The sequence below is a fragment of the Channa argus genome, chromosome 22 (assembly GCF_033026475.1).
Source record: "Channa argus isolate prfri chromosome 22, Channa argus male v1.0, whole genome shotgun sequence".
In the NCBI taxonomy this organism is placed as follows: domain Eukaryota; kingdom Metazoa; phylum Chordata; class Actinopteri; order Anabantiformes; family Channidae; genus Channa; species Channa argus.
This window is the reverse complement of record NC_090218.1, coordinates 506,136-523,282: the sequence shown is the minus strand read 5'-3', so window position 1 is coordinate 523,282 and position 17,147 is coordinate 506,136. Positions and strand designations below refer to the sequence as shown.

The window sequence follows — 17,147 nt, the reverse complement described above, 5'->3', positions numbered from 1 at the left end:
ATGATTTAAAAAAGAAATTACACTCTACATTTATGACTTATTTAGATTCTCAGTAGCAACGAATGATTCCTAGTGAGTTCCACAGACAGGTTGGAGCGGTCAGGAAGTATGGAGACATGGTCTAAAAACATTGTTGGTTTTGATGGTTTAAGGGCCTGTGTTCACAGTGCTCTAGCCTTTTGCCTAAAGGTTATGTGGGTGTGGGTGATGTGAGTCTGTCATTTTCCAATGCGAAATGCATGCAGACCTTTAAAGCAAAGCTGTTAATAACATTACTGATTATTACTGAAGGGAATTGACGTAGTCAGACATCCATGATAAGGGAACAGCAGTGATTAAGCAGCAATTTCTGCTGAAGTAGCGAAAGCATTGACTGCTACAAAGTCACATAAATGCCACTGACATAATAAACCTTTTATGCATAATCGTCATATTTATGAGAGGCTCCAAGTGCTTCAAAACAGAGTCAGTGTTATGTCTGTGGCTGTGCAGATCATACAGTATTTGATATATTATAACTCACTGTTGCCAGCCAGTGGGCTGCGTGAGAACACTGACCCTGCTGAGCTGCTCCTGTAACTGTTCCCTTAGAGACAAGGGGCATTTATCAAACTGCCTCTTCAGCTCATTGTACTCATTCCTCTGCTTTTCCAGGACCTTCCGTTGAGCCGACACATTAGCCCTGCCCTAAAAACAACATAGAAAAAACATACACGTACAATAGGGTCCACATTCACACACACACACCACCCCAGGGAAAAAACAAAAAACAAACATCTCAAATACATGCAGTCAAGCTTCTAAGTCAAAAAGGGAATGCAGTTAAAATGACAGAAGCCTGGAAGCAGAGGTTAGTGTTAACAGGAGTGTTAAGGGTTATACATGCTTCACACGTTTGATAACATTGAAATAGGAAAAAAATATATAAAAAAAACAAATATATATATATATATATATATATATATATATATATATATATATATATATATATATATATATATATATATATATGTATATATATATATGTATATATATACGTGTGTATAGCCAAGATATAGACACATTCCTCTTTGTTGCAAAGGATAATTTTGGTTTAATTTTCAATGTGATATGTTTGGAAGACATTAATCAATAAAAATTTGAATATATACACTTTATCTATCTTATGTCTCTCTCTCTCTCTCTCTCTCTCTATATATATATATATATATATATATATAGTATTAGTCTTTAGTATATAAATTAATTAATATTTTAGTGTTGGTCAACACCAGCCGAAAGCCAAATATGCATAAGTATGACTTTAGCTATGAAACTATTGGACACTGCAGAGAGAAGACTGTTTGTGCCTTTTATTCTAGAACAGACAACTATGGTATAAGCAGCGAAGGTCAGCTAAGACATCAGATAACATTCTACAGATAATTTAGAACCATATCATTTGCACATTCAGGAATTTAATTTGCACATTTATATATTTTAATACAGATTTAAGTAAATGTCCAACATCCTCATGCTACTTGTTCAGGTAAGGCTGTATTATTGTATCCGAGTGTTTTGTCCTGGGTGCCCACCTTGTCCTTCGCCTTCTGGGTGGCCTGGTCCAGCTGGCTGAGTTTGAGCTGCAGCTGAGAGATGATTTCATTTTCGGCCTCCACCTGCTCCTGCTCTGCCTGCCTTTCTGCCTGCAGCAGGGCTTGTTCCATCTCCACCTAGAGACAAATAAGTCAGAGTCTGCAAACCACACAAGTATTTGACACATTTGTGTGCGTGTATGTGTGCATGTGTGTGTGTGTGTGTGTGAGCATGCTGACCTCATGCTTGGTCTCTTGCAGCTGATGCTCCAATTCACCAACTCTGTGCTTTAAATCATCAACCCTGGACAAGATCCTATTCCGTTCCTGCTCTAGACAACCCTCCATATGACCAGCTAACAGCTCTTCACACTGAGGGCAGATTTGGTAAAGAAAAAAACTTGTCAGAAACTTTGTCAGAGGAAAACACAAATAATGTAATATACAATATGCCTACACAAATGTGATTATTACCTCTTGATGTGTGCTCTCGGTGCTGCTAGACTCCTCTCTCTGGGATTCCTGATCATTCTCTCTTACACTCTGGGCTCTGTCCACTCCCTGAAAAGACATCCCTCCACCTATGTCTGAACTGGTTCCTTTTGTCCCCAGAAGCTCACTCCTCACCACCTCAGGCACCTCCACAACATTGTCCTCATGATTATACTCTGCACACAGATTCAGGATCGTCTCCAGCCTCTGTCGCTCCTATAAAAGAGACATGAAACAAAAGCTTGCTGTTCTACATTATCAAATGTCCTTGTGTGACAATGTCCCACTTAGGCAGCTGTCCCTCTTAAACTGGAATGGGACAACTGTAACCTGATAGCAGCTGGTGTAGTTTGTCTCTCAAAGGGGGGTTCATAGTAAAATCTATCACAGCAAGAGCGGTTTAAAAAGACCCAATCTGAGAAGAATAGGTATAAGACACTGGGTTCTGATTGCAGACTGAAAATGTCTCAGATTGCACTTTGTCCGTTATTCTAATGATGGAAGCTTTAATTTCTTTTTTAAATTCTTCTGTATTTATATTTTGTATTTAATGTGCCCCAAGGATATAGCTTATCGCCAGTCTGCTGTCACTCTAAACAATAGGATGTTTGGTTTAATCTACAACAATAACAATGCAAAATATGTGATCATCATTCCTATTGGAAAAAAATTAGGAATCTGGCAAGACTAAGAACAGTTGTGCTTTATATGAAGCATTTCCACAACCACCAGAACACTTTTACTCACATTATTCAGGCTGTTTAAATAGCCACACTTACTTTTTTATGAAACCTGACATTTACTGAGTTACGCCTCAGACAGTTGTTTACTCCTTGATGAAAAACTGCAACACCTTTAAATGTGAAACTTGAACTGAAGTTGTAAACTGTAATGCGACTGTGGCGCAGGAAGGTAGAGCGGTTGTCCACCAATCTCAATGTAGATAAAATGTAGATCAACTGAAGGCACAAAACCTTATTATTATTGAAAATTACATCTCTCTATTAACCTAAATCCTCTCGAAAAAACAAAAAACATTAGCAACTTTGAATTAGCAAACTTTTTGGCTTATTCTGTTTGGCCTAATGCTGAACTGAATTGTCCTTTGCTCTTAGTGTGAGATAAAGTGCAGCACTGGTTTTTATAGTGCAGCAATAGCAAAAAACCTGCATAGCTGTGCTTACTGTGCCAAATATAGTGAACTTGTTTCACTTAGAGGAAATCCCCTCTTTGTTTCTCTCATCTGTAGGTCTATAATTTGTCGTTTTCATTTTTGGGTTCTTCTCTCAAGGCTAATACCAACAAATAACACAGTGACTCAAGGACACAAAACCGCTTCGCCATCATTTATATTATAAATTATAGCACAACAGGAAAATACAGGTGCCTTGATAAAAAAAAGCTATTAAAGACCACTTTTTAACTGGTAATAGTTGTTTTGGGAAATACCCTTCCTACTTTCATGCCAAATTAACTGGGAAGATATTTACTACTTGCATGCTACATCTTAAGGTAATGTCACTGCCAGGAGACGTTTGCATAGCTCGGCTTAGACTGAAAACAGGGAGAAACAGCTTAGCTGGCCCATCGGTCAAAGGCTTATCTTCTAGCACATTTTAAACTTACCAATGAACACACTGTATCTCATTTGTTACTTTTCCCACTACTTTCAATATTGCTTTTGTCCTCTCTTTCTAATTATTAGCTAAGCTTCCCTTGGATACAGCTTCACAAAGCTATGGATTTTTAATTGTCTTTTTGATAAGCTAAACTAACCATCTCTTAGTTCTAGTTAATATACTTAATAGACAGTGTATCAAGAGTATCAAGTTTCAAGAAGATGAACAAACATTCATGTATTTGCCGATCTGTCAATTTGGTTAACAGGACCCCCATATTATCTATCTTGTGACTCCATCCACCTTTATATTTGTGATACTGCTTCCAGTAGTAGTGAATGTCAGACCTGCCTACAAAACCTAAATAATGGAGGATATATACAGCAAATGCTGTACAGCATGTGTCAGCCCATTTCACATGTATGTTGTGAGTAACTCTCTTATTTGTTACAAGAAACCCTTTGGTTCCTGAAATAGTCTATGGACATGGAGGGCTGGTAATGACCCCCCCCACCCCCCACCCCACCCCCCTGTGCTTATGTGTCTTCAGCTGTCAGAAGCAGGAGGGTGGGGGTCAAAGAATGGTGGGGGGAGGGTTGGTGAGCATGAACTGAGGATGGATAACAAGAATGTCTATGATCTATCGGTAGCATTTATTTAAAAAGAGCCTTCAGACAAGCAGAGGCGGCTTAGAAGGAAAACTGTGCTTGTGGTTTTGGTAAATATAGTGTTGAGCAATAACCAGCCACACCCTCCAATCTGGACCTTAGGACTTGAGGAAGAATGTTCACCCCGTGCCACTTGGGCCACAGGCACTGACCATGCCAGTAATGCTCTGAGGAGATGAGCTAGTGGCTGTACGCCAGGAGATTTAGACAAGATATCTGAATGCAGACAGGGTGTCTGCCATGCCAGCAGTCTCAGCACCTTCTCCACTCAACTATATTTATATCCTTTGAAATAGTGGCACTAGGCTGTCCTAATCAATTGTCCTGTGTTTTTAATAAAGTGTGGGGGAGACAATTATTAGCTAAACCATTTACTAAAATACAAAATATAAACTCACAAAAAACAACTAAAATTATAAAGATAAAGAGCATTGGCATTTTAGAGAATATTTTATGCTTTCTTGCAAAGAGTTAGACGAGATGTATTGCTATTCCTCTTTTGTCCTTTATAGCCAGCTGATGTTTGCTTAGCGTAGCATAAAACATGGTCAACTCTGTCCAAACTCTGTTTCTGATCTAATCTATTTAAATTATTCTCTACTCTAATATTTACCTTAAATTCACATGTAGTTAAAGTGCTGATTACTTACCAGTTTCTCCATTTCCTGCTCACGCAGCCTCTCCTCTCTCTGCCAGCGGTGATATTCCAGCAACTCATCTTCATTGTCACTTATCTCAGAGATGCTGTTTTTGCGTTCTCGAGTATAAGGTTTCGTAAGACTCTGTTCCTTGTTGGAAGATCCAAAAGATCCAACTATGGTCAAGCTGGAGGTTTTTCTTTGGTTATGGGGGCTGGCAAGAGGAGACGAACCCATGCCTGATGTCATGGTACTTCCAAATCCAGGCCTAAATAGCCTGCTTCCAGGTTCCTTCTCCATCCCCGAGAGTGGTGATGGACTCTGTGCATACAGAGCCCTCATGGCTTCTGCTTTTGATGTAAGTTTGCAGTGGCTCTGTGGGCTCTCCGGGGTAGATTTAGCACTTATGCCCTGTAAGGCATGAGAGGAAGCCAGGCCCTGTGATCCTGGACTCCCTCTCCGTGACATGTGAGGGCTGAGAGGAGGGAGTTCCCTCAGACTAGTGGATCCAGTTGGCTCTGGAGTCCTGATCCTTTGAGGGATATCTACATGACCCTGCTGTCTCATGGGGCTGGGGGATCTCTTTTGAAGGGAGGAGCCTATTACTCGAGGGTTGGGTGGAGCTGGTGTTGGAAATCTGTAAGGGCATGGTTTGTGAGTCTGGCTAACATTTTCTGTGACTTGGCCCCGACTAGGCAGTGTGGTGTTTGATGTGGCCTCTAGGCTTATGTTCCTAAGAAGCTTCGGGCTCTCCTGTGTCCTCGGCCCAACACTAGTACCACTTGAGGCAACAGAGAGTGAGGTTCGTGGATGAGGGACGGGACTGTGGTTAGTCTGAATTGATCGAGCAGGTAATGGAGGGGTTTTGTTGCTGCTGGTATTTTCATAAATTGAGCCCTCTGTTTGCGAGTTTTTTATCCCATTAAGCATGTTTGGAGGGAAGGGCTGAGAAACAGGCTTTTTACCGGATGTTTCTGATGCTGATGAAGCCTTGATCACTAAAGACTCCTGGAGTTTTTCTGTTATGTTGTTGTTTTTAGAGTCTCCGTTGCTTGTAAAAAACTGATGGTTTCCATTCAGAACACTACAGGAGTCTGCAGAGAGGAGACAGAAACACTTGTGTGTGACCATTCCTGTTTAAACAATAAAGTAAAGTGCACTGAAGGACAGTTGTACAAACACCCATAAACAAGCATGCAGTGGGAAAAATCTGTCCTGTGTTGTCTTTGTTCTGACATCCACCACATTTCAGGTCAGTCCTGTAAGGTAACCTATAAGAGGAAAACACACATGCCTTCACATGTTGCTCCACACACACATTTTTACAGTGTGTCTGTGACCCACTTTAGTAATAAATGGGTGCATGTTCTGTAAACCCAGAGTTTAGGTTTGTTATGCTTCTCAGCTGAGTTGTAATCCTGCAGGGATCTAAAATGGCTAAATATAAAAGCTGCAGCTATGTACCTTATTCAGAGCAGATGAAATCAGGGTCTGGTCAGGAAAGAGTGGGCCAATACACAGGGCAGGGTGTGGTGGCTCTTACTGTACTGTTCAAACACTGACAGCCAAACCAGTAAGGTCAGAGGAGAATAGATTTTAAATATCATCTACATTATGAGGAAACTTACCAGAATAATGAAACAATATATAAATGTAACATTTGGAAGACGAAATAGTCCTTTGCCACAATGGGGTCAGACTTTGAGTTAAAACCACTGAAATGAACCAGATCCCAATGTAGGCCATAGATAATTAGCTCTGAATAAGTTATTTCTGCATCCTGTTGTGGGTAATAATAACTAATATTCAGTAAGAGATGTGGAAAAAAGAGCTGACAACTTTGTGTTAAATTAGAGGAAAAGGTAAAAGAGCATCTTTTACATCAATCACATTTTAAATCTCATCTTTCAGTCACTTCATCACATTTTATCTAAGTGACATTTGTGTTTTGTCATTTGTGATGATATAACCCTTGGGACATGGAAACTGAAACAGCTAACCTTGCACAGTTTGCTCATCTTATACAAAGAATAAATACTCTCAATGCTACAGTATGTAAATGAACTGCATAAAGCAAATTCATGCTTATTTAACTTTTACAGTACAGTGGGAGGACATGGTTATATCTTGTATAAATAACAGGTCACACTATTTGATCTGCCTAAATAGCTGCTAAGGAAACTCATCAACAAAGCTGTTAGTGGATTCCACTGTTTAGATATAAAAGCAGGGTCTTTACCAGGAGGAAAAGGCAGTTTTGTGACACTCTGTCCATGGGTTCTTCCAGGCAGCATGCTCTTCATCCTCAGGGCCTCCTCTGGATGGTTAAAGCGGAAAAAGTTTGACTGACCAAAACACAGCATGCACCCTGCCAGGGGAGAAGACCATTTGAAGAGAAGGCCGCAGGTCACGTGTTAGTTATCATTCTCAAAAAGGCAAAAACTATTTGACAAATTCAAATATGATATTAATCATCCTTACATATGTGGTGTGTATGCAAACGCTGTAATGATACTGCCCCTACTGTTGAATAGTACATTTATTGGTAAACACAACAAGCATTGTAAATGATTTATTATCATTTTAACATTTAAAAATTCAGCCTAATGTTGTAAAATAGAGAGATCCTACAGGAGAAATGTACTAATCTTAACGTATGACACAGACATTGCTTTTTATCTGTCCTGCAGTCAATTACAAAACTAATTTATAACATTTGAAAAAGTTTCCTTCTCCTTTGGTTATTTGTGATAGTACACATAAATAAACTCCACAGTTTAACTCACGTGCAATGAACCAGTATGTAATATCGAGTACCTCTCCTTTCCCTGCATTTCCAATGGCTTTTAAAAATGTCCAATATATTTCCTTAGAGCCACACGCGGAAATTTGGTTTCCAGTTATTCCACAGGGAGTTTAAAATACACTCAAAATCATTCATTAATGATAAAAATTATCTGTTTCCTCCATTCCTGAATTGTTTCATTCAGCATTTAATGATTGTCATTTGAATTAAGTAAAGTATTCTGAAGTATTCTTGTTCAGCAGCTGCTGTTTCCACACACAGACCGGCTGATCACACGGCTTCAAATGACATTCTGCTGTAGCTGCTGGCTTAGATCCTATTTAAAAGGAACTGGGGGGTGGGACTGTTATGCCTTTTTTTATGCCAAGTATATATATGACAGGAAGGACATGGCAGACGGCCTTTTTGTCCACTTTACCTCTAATTTATTCATTTAACTCTCAGCAAAGTATGGAACTTTATCATAATTAAACACTATGGCCATTTTTAGTAAATTGACTGTACAGAAATTGTCAGTCCTCTGATTCTTTTTTTTAGACATACTATGCACAACTGTTATACTTTATTAGTAGTAACAAGTTATTTATTACTAGTTTGTTAGTTTTAATGGCAAAAATGATCACATTAATTGTTTAAGCTTCAAGATAAACAAGCCTAATCTCTAACAGTCAGTTTATAGCAGTCATTTAAGCCCATGGTTGTGCTACCTTGTGTCAGGCGAAAGGGTTTGATGATGATAAGGCCATCTACAGAGCACTTGTTTCCACATGGGTACAAGATAATGCTGCCCGCTTGGTTTTCAATGTAGCAATGGTGGGCTGCGATGTCAGGGCCCTGCAGGTGAATATCTGTCCCCTCACTGCCCAGTGTGGTTTTCCCTGCAATAAAAGAAAACATTTTCTCCACATCAGTTACTGTAGATACACTTGTACCCATGAGCCCTTCAGTAAAGTATTCTTAGGTTTCAGTTTAAAGCTGAGAGGCACTCATTGCCAAGGTCAAGGCCACAGAGGTGGAGTCACTAATAGAATCAGTACTGTGTGTGAACAACAGGTGTTAGTCTTAAGGGATGTGCTTAGCCTGGCAGATGAAGTGTTGTAATATGATTATCATTGATATTCTATCACTGTCTTAGTGAGAGATATAACCCAAAACCACACTACATGTTATTTCATGGCACTTAGGAGATGCAGCACAAAGAAAATCCCAAAAGGCTTTATTCTGGGCTGCTACTGTCACACCCTTTCCTTTCTCTTCCTCTGCGGTGTCTAGGATCAATGTGGGACTTTTGGGGCAAGAAAATCACAGACCAGAGTTCAACTACTGTGTCACAGTACATAAGAAGCAACAAGACAGTTGAAAGGTAATGTATCATCAGTTTTTGTCCATTCATCACTCATGACAGACTGAGCTGCTTACTTATTAAAGAACAATTGACTTATTTTGAATAATATACTTAGGGAAGTAACCGTACTTCCTGTGTTGCTAGGAGTGACATATATCACATGTATTCTAATCATAACTGAGATGTCTGGACTGACATAAACAGTGAAAAAACACAATTAGTCCTCTTTAAATAGTACAGCATGTCAAAGATATGGACAAATAAATAACAAGCTATTAGGGGGTATAATTGCAAACATTATTAAAGTGTTTTTTAAACGAGTATTATGTTTAAATTATATTAACATTATTCTTTGATCAGCAGAATACACTGTATTTCCTTTCTCAATAATCCATCAAAGTTTAACTCCCAAATATTCCACAAATGCACACATACACTCAAAATCACACACATCTGTTCACCTTCAAGCAGAGGTAGCAATGTTATGGCTGTGCTCAGTCGTCCACTTCCCAAGCTAACTAGGTGGGGGCGCTCTGCCTGGACTTTGAGGGACTTGCCTGTCTCAATCAAATCTAAAGGAGTGCTCTGTAAAAACAAATAAATTGAAAATCATCAATATACCAGATACATAAAATTATTGAGTTAAGAAAGAAAGAAAGAAAGAAATGGCTAAAAGAAGTAGCATGGATATATATAGTGAAAATGGAAGTAAAAGAGACGGCAGTAAAAATAAGTTTGAAAGAAAAAAAACAACAAAAAAACAAAAACAAAACTAAAAAACAAGCTTTAAGAAAGAGTTTTGAGTTCACTGTCCTGTGAGGGTTAGAGGGCTCTTAATTTGAAAATAAGGAAAAAGGTAGAGACAGGTGTGCTGGGGTTTGAAGTTGTCAGGCAAAATTAAGTGAATACTGAAAGACAGTTGGACGACCTTTATTTTAAAAAAGCTGCTATTGTGAAAGTAAACTTAGAAGGTGACGGCAGTTGTATCTGTGTGTGTGCGCGCTTCATGCATGTCTGTGTATGTGTGAGAGTGTGCTTGTTTGAAGTTTTCAGTCAAAACAGAGAAAAGGGGGGGTGATGAAGAAATGCTGAGTCATCACACTGACTGCAAAAAAAGACATCTGGAATCAAAAACTATAGCTGATACAGACTTACAAGTAGTAGTCATAGCAGTAGTTGTATCTGATAAGCAATGACAGAACAAGTAGCCAAAGACTAACAGTAACAGTAATATTCCACATGGTGATACCTTTTATGTGAAGAAATTCAAACAGGTGAAGGCTACATGGTGATTTAAAAACAGCCTTCATCTGTGATTAGGGGGAGACTTTCTTGAATTTGTTATAAAATAGACAATAGGATTTGATGATCAAGTCTTAACTTCTTATCATCAATAAAAGGCATAGGTTCTGTAGCTATAAGAGTCATGTTTTACTGAAAGAGTATGCGTATACCTATATTTTGATGTACAATTTGTTTTACGAACATTAAAAGCTGAATGAAGTAATAAAAAAGAAAAAAAGCTGATAAAAAATGAAGCTAATAAATCAGAGTGTGACTGAAATTCTAATTCATTCTAATTGAGTCCAACATTCAATACAAACCAATAAGTTCAAAATTTACCAAAATGTAACTCAAACTAAAGTTACCAAAAGTCCGAATAAATATACAAAAGGTATAAGGAAGCTGACCTAAAGGGAAAAAGTTGCAAGGGTCTAGAGCCATTTAAAGTTTAAATGATAACTTAAAGTATGATGATACAGGATGCTGAACAGAGTAAAACGTATATGAAAGAAAAGTAATAGCAGGTAAGATAAATTTAGAAAACCGAACACAATTCATGCTTTCAATCCTTTGAAGACTAGTTACTGACCAAGAAAAAGGATATTATGATAATACAGAGCAAAGACAATACAGTATATAGGATACAAATGTCAGAAGGTGTGCACATCCAAGTACAAGTGTAGAAAAATCCACACATGAAAATAAGAACAAATTTACTCGGAGACTGGACTAAACAAGCTACCAAAAAGTTATGCAGCCACCTACACTTGGCTGGTCAAAACATTGCAGTGTAGAGATAATCTTGTCTGTTTTATTCTCCAAGTATGTGAGATGCAGGCATTAGTTCATAGCTGTCACATACTTAATAATACACACAAGACAATTATTAGAGAAACAACATAAAAAGAACTGGAGATGACACTAACACGTTTTCAAATTTAAAAGATGTAGAACTTTGATATTCCTATAGAGTAAAAATACAGTATATGCAGATTCCTAGCAAGCACTGGGTGATAGATTTGTTATTTGATTTGAAGCAGATTCACTGCTAAAGTCGTAATTACGACATGATCCTCGATTTCATATAAATGGCATTTACTTTTCTGTCATGTACAGTAACAGCGGAAGATACTGACAGTAAGGTCAATTTCATATGATTTAACATCCCAGTCGTACAACTTTAAATGACGATGGGCCCTGACTTAAGAAGGGACTCACCTGTAAGACCTGATGCATCTGTTGTCCATGCTCTACTTTATTCTTGCTCATATGGTCCATATCGGCTGCACTGTCAGAATTATCTGACACGTGAAGATCCTGAAGCAAACACACACATACATACAGAGAGAGAGAGAAAGAGCAAGGAATGAATGGGAGCACTGGGAATACTGCCACTACAGATGTATTACAATGGGAACAGTGCTTTCCTTAGAAAGCCTTCTGCCCTAGTTGTAAGCCCATGTGACCGAACTATTATACTGGGTAATTGTTGCTCCAGATCTAGCTATACACAACAATTAATCAAGAAGGCTGGCACTGATTTATGCCCAAAGATAGGAAGCATTACTGATCTTACATGTTAGAATGAGCACAAGCAGGAATGTGCAGGCTAAGCTGTGAATATCGTCACAATAGTGGTTTAGAGATGAAGCAGGTGTGAGCAAGCTCTGCAGGTCCCTTAAACATCACGGGTCAGATCAATGCTTCCTATGCCAGAGATTAGACGCTGTGACTAACACAGAGACTCTCCAAACACACACGTGTGGAAACAGATGCACCAAATGAGCTCCAGCTGTCTGCTCCTCATCACACTCACATCAGAGGAGAGGGAAACAACAACCCACTAGGACCAGACATGTCTCAAACAATCGTACACAGAGACATAAGCAGTCCGTATGATGACTCACTGCATCCTTTACTATCACCCACATGAGCTGCCCTTGTGGGTGATAGTGAAGGATGTGAATAGCAGCTTTTGGCAGAAATGTCAAACTAGACACAGTGTTTTGTCTTTCATGGAAACTTCATATTTGACCCTTTACATGTACAGATGAAATGGCTATTTCTGAACATAATAAATATTTGGTGACAACAGACAAGAACATAGTCCGTTAGGACTGGAATGAACCACAACAGGCCTCCAAAGATTTCCAAGGGGCTGAAACTGTACTGGTGGGTAGAACACCACCTTTCTGAAAATCCCTTATTTCTGTTGATGATCGGAAAAAGTTCTGTCTTTCATTCCAAAAATCCTGAAAATCCCTTTACCTGATATATGGTGACTTTAAAGGTTGACAGAAGACGTTTAAAATGTTTTAACACTCATCAAACCTCTTGGATACACTTCATAATTTTTCTGGCTGCTTTTTGTTTTTAAAGCCACAAACCATTAACAGCTCACATCGCAACGTTAAGATTTGTCTGTTTTAGACAACGGGGTGTTGAAGCTGTGTGTGATGTCACTCCTGACGAGGCTGCCACGTGAAGCGACGCATATCTGATAATCCCGTCCAGTGTTTGAGTCTCATAGGACCCAGTGGCACGGAGAACAGACCGTCCCCTTTGTTCAGCGCTGACACTGGACCCCTCACGCCTCTGCTGTCAGCCCACTGGCTGTCAACACTGGCCCTCTTTGAGCCACGCAGTCGGGCACAGGACCGGAGAGTGGGCAGGGTAATGTGTCTCTGTCTGTCTGACTCACACACATACACCCATATGCTCCTGCTACAACAAACCTCAGTAATTTAACGTACACACCCAGGCTGGAGAATAGTTTTAGTGCTTGCTAAGGCAGGGCCTTCCACTGTAACCTGTCATTATGGGGGCAGATATGCCCTTCAGAGCTGCCATGAGCTTCTGAAAATAGACTCAGCCAGCCACACAGTCTAGGTGGCTACTTTTAAAGAGAAATGACTTCTGTTGAGAAAACTGACAAAAGTGACAGAAGACACTTAAGATTTTATGTTAAATTGGTTAATAAAAGAAAAGAGCGAGACATACATAAAAAATATGACATAAAAACAGAAAACTGTTGAAAAAAACAGCAGTGCTGGCAAACACTTTTAACAGTTTACTTATTTCACTGACAGACATGCAGTTCTTACCATTTTTCCACTTTCACAAAATCCAAAAAACAGCTAGATCCATGAGTGTGTCTGAAGATTGTAAATCCATGGAGCAGTCTCCACATTATTGTTTATGTCTTGCTTCTAGTTTTTTTTTCATTCACTCCCTGAGATCCTTTGCTATTTCCCTCCTCCCAACCCCTTCTCCTCCCCATCCCGGTGCAAAGTTACATCCCCAACACACAGCAGAGGGAAACCCGGCATCAACACTGCCCTCTAAATTACGCTTTTATGTCTTATTACAGGTCAAATTTTTTATAATGACTCCCTTTCTTTCTTTCTTTTTTTTTTTTTGGCTAATATAACCTGTTAGAAAAGAACTTTGCTCCACTGAACACCAATTCCAATATAGCTTAGGAGAGTTGATAGGTCAAAGTTCACATCCTCCTCAGAGAGTCCCTGAAATGTATCCACTCCTACATCATTTGACTCATTTGACCACTGACTGAAAGATCAGATGGACCACACCAGATGATCAGAGGAGGATGGGAATCAATTCTTGCAATGCTGTAAGTTCCCTATAGCTTTGTCTATTAAAGCAGGTGTTAAGAGTCTGCTGGGAGGAAATACCTTGTGGTGTAGGTGTAGGAGATGGAAAACACCTTGTGTACTCTGACTTCCTGCTCTGAGCTCTGTGCCACTGATGTAACAAACTGGAAAGAGGTTATTTCCTCTCTGGAAAACTGTTGAGTAACAATTTATAATATGACACATCACAGTATGTTTGAAAGTGTCCATTCAGACATTGATGAGAATATAGAGAAATAATATGTTCCACAGGAAGTGAGTGAACAGATGTGAGCCAACTTTTTAGCCATCCCACAGGAGCAATTTGGCATACAGAGAGAGAGAGAGAGTGATAGAGAGAGTTCAAGAAAGTGGGAGAAAGACTTCATTATTGATCTTTTAAGGCTTTTCCCATGGCTGGGGGCCAGAGAGGAGAGGTGGAGGAAATGAGGCAGATGATGAGTCACCAAGGAAAATACAAAACAAACAAACAGAGGCAGCTAAGAAACCAGATGAACTTGAAGCAAAGTCTGCAGACAGCGTGAGGTTGATGTTCTGAGTCAGTTATCCTCAGTGATGATGTGGACGTTTGGTGACTGGTAAAAAGTTGCTGAGGGATCTTTAAATTGTTAAATGGAGATTAGTCACAAGAGCTGTCAGCAAATAACCTAATATGGCGGATGAGAAGGGTGGTTAGAAACTATTTCAATAGTTAATAACTGAGTGTTGAGAATGTTATTATTTAGTAAATGGTTTTAGCTCATGAATTCATTAACAGTCATCACATGTACTGTGTAGAAAACAAATTTCAAAATTTACAAAACAAGTAATTTTATAGAGATTGTTTCATTCACATTTATTAATTTTTTTACATTTTTACATTTCAACAACTATTTTAATGAGCTTTTTACTACTTTTGTTAAATTGCTATATACAATGACGCCTTAGATTTTTCTGTTTTAAAAATGCTTCAAATTAGATATTATCAATTTAAAATTTGGGCTTTATTAGGTAGTCATAATAAAAATGTCAGCTGGAAAGAAACATCTTTGCAAGCGGTGGCTAAATTAAACATCAACTTAAGGAGACTTAGAAAAAGCTTAAGTGTGTGCTCTCTTAAGGATGTGTGTGAAGCTAATACAAAGCTCCTTTTACCTCCTTCCCTCTAAAACAAATTCACAAAACAACAGAGATTCCAAGCCCTTCCTCTCACAGACCAAACTAACTAAACTAAACTAAACTACTAACAAACCAAAACATGACCTCTGCCCTAACTTTAACATTATGAAAGGAATGCTGCATGAGATACTCAACTCAGGACAAAAAAAATCCTTCATCCCAAACGAGAAGTGATAAAAGACTGATTCACAGATGGCTAGAAAGATTAATGTCCCAACCCTGAAAGTTGCACATAATTGTTATAAAACATGACATCTCATTTTTGCCACAGAAACACAAAAGAATCTGTGCTAATGCATCAATAATTAGTATCTGCTGTTTTGCTCTAATTGATTTAATGGTCACATTCTCATTAATTTCAACACTCACCACAGAGTGAAGACAGTAACTATGTGTCTGATCATATGATCAGTCAAATGCTACTCTGACAAGATTTGACCCCAGACAAACCAGAACTTATAAAAAGAACAACAGGAAGTTCCTGAAATTCCCCAAACCTTCCCACCAAACAGATGCACTGCTGCCTCTGCTACATCTGTCCACTTGTCTCTCATTATTTATCAATATGTTGAAAGAAATTGCCAATGGAAGAGTGAACGAGACATATGCACATGCAAACATGTTGTAAACATTTATTCAACATGTTTATCCACAGGACAAATATTCACATTGGAAGGTATTTAAAAATGTAAAAGTTTAAAAATATACTCATTCAGGCACATGTGGCACACTGCTGCTGAAGAACTACTTACTTCATCTGCCTGTAATTCCACCAAAGTATATTACTTTAAGCCCCAAAGGAAGCTCGATCCCACACACATTAAATAGTTTGGTCACAGTGTCATCTGAGTTTACCTTCTCTCTAAAAACCAGATGACTCCCACCTGCACTCACTGCTCTGTAATATCTACGTGGTACATGGATGAGCTCAATAACCATGATAAATCATTATTAGACTGATAATAAGTGTAAACACTCTCCCACATAGTTCCACGTGATCATAAACTACTACAATAACCCCATTATCTTCCCTCTCTCAGTTGCCCTTTCTCTCCATGCAACACATACACACCATCAAACAAATATTTTTTGTTTCTCATTACCCGAGCTGGCACAGAGTATCTTCTTCTCAGTCAGTCTGAAGATTAAAAACCCCAGAGAGAAGGCATTTTCCCAGCTCTTCATGAGAAAAGTCTCCCAGCTCCTTTCTTGGGGGTGGAAGCATGCTCGTCACTGAGATACTTTCAAACTGAAACATTCAGTCCATCTGTGTGCATCTTTCTGCAGGGTCCACCCCTCTCCCCCCCTCTCCCCCCACCCCCACCCCCCACTTATCATTCCTGTTCCGATTCATTTAAATACAACCCACTCTGCATGATTGCTCCTTAAATCCCCAAATTCTCTCACACTAGGTCCAATGGATACACAGTAAGTTTTTCCTCCTTTCAGTAAACCACAAATAGCTTTAGGTAATGATTTGACTGTGCCACCCAATTTTCATCAAGCTGTAATGAACGAATCATGAAAAGGACCTTCAAGATAACTCTAGCCACAATAAGGATAAGACTGGGACAAAAAAAAAACACATTTTGACATTTCATACACATACTTTCTCTCAAATTAACAATTTCTGTGACGTGAGCTCTGTGCTTCATTCACAAAATTCTAGAAGAACTGTACAATCACTAAAAAGTAAAAAGAAATGAAAACCACACATTGCTTTGCTTTGTCATAAACAGCTGAGTGGAGCAACAGCAGTAAATTTAGGGCCTCTGACAGGGTGCAATCAGAAAATTATAGTTATTACAGCCAATGGACACTCTCAGTTTTTCTCTTAGGCTAGAATTTTTAGCCTGGCTGTTGGTGTTGGATGTGTTGTCAAGGCCCTAGAAATTGGTTCAGGCTGTTCT

General features: G+C 38.9%; 1 protein-coding gene across 8 annotated transcripts in view; it reads right to left on the bottom strand.

Moving 5' to 3' along the window:
• phldb1a (pleckstrin homology-like domain, family B, member 1a) overlaps positions 1–16,534 on the bottom strand; it is a 29,031-nt gene extending 12,497 nt beyond the window's left edge. For 4 of the 8 annotated variants that reach the window (XM_067491507.1, XM_067491509.1, XM_067491511.1 and 1 more), the window contains exons 1-10: positions 13,531–13,685; positions 11,645–11,743; positions 9,604–9,727; positions 8,505–8,675; positions 7,231–7,359; positions 5,004–6,085; positions 2,049–2,282; positions 1,815–1,946; positions 1,575–1,712; positions 559–687 (exon numbers count right to left, since the gene is read on the bottom strand). In XM_067491507.1, the coding sequence (XP_067347608.1) occupies positions 559–687; positions 1,575–1,712; positions 1,815–1,946; positions 2,049–2,282; positions 5,004–6,085; positions 7,231–7,359; positions 8,505–8,675; positions 9,604–9,727; positions 11,645–11,743; positions 13,531–13,533 (2,241 nt within the window). In that variant the 5' untranslated portion in view covers positions 13,534–13,685. Of the gene's footprint in view, positions 1–558; positions 688–1,574; positions 1,713–1,814; positions 1,947–2,048; positions 2,283–5,003; positions 6,086–7,230; positions 7,360–7,777; positions 8,073–8,504; positions 8,676–9,603; positions 9,728–11,644; positions 11,744–13,530; positions 13,686–16,340 lie in introns of those variants that run through there. The other 4 variants (XM_067491508.1, XM_067491514.1, XM_067491510.1 and 1 more) reach the window with 4 other exon arrangements.
• Positions 16,535–17,147: the final 613 nt, after the last annotated feature.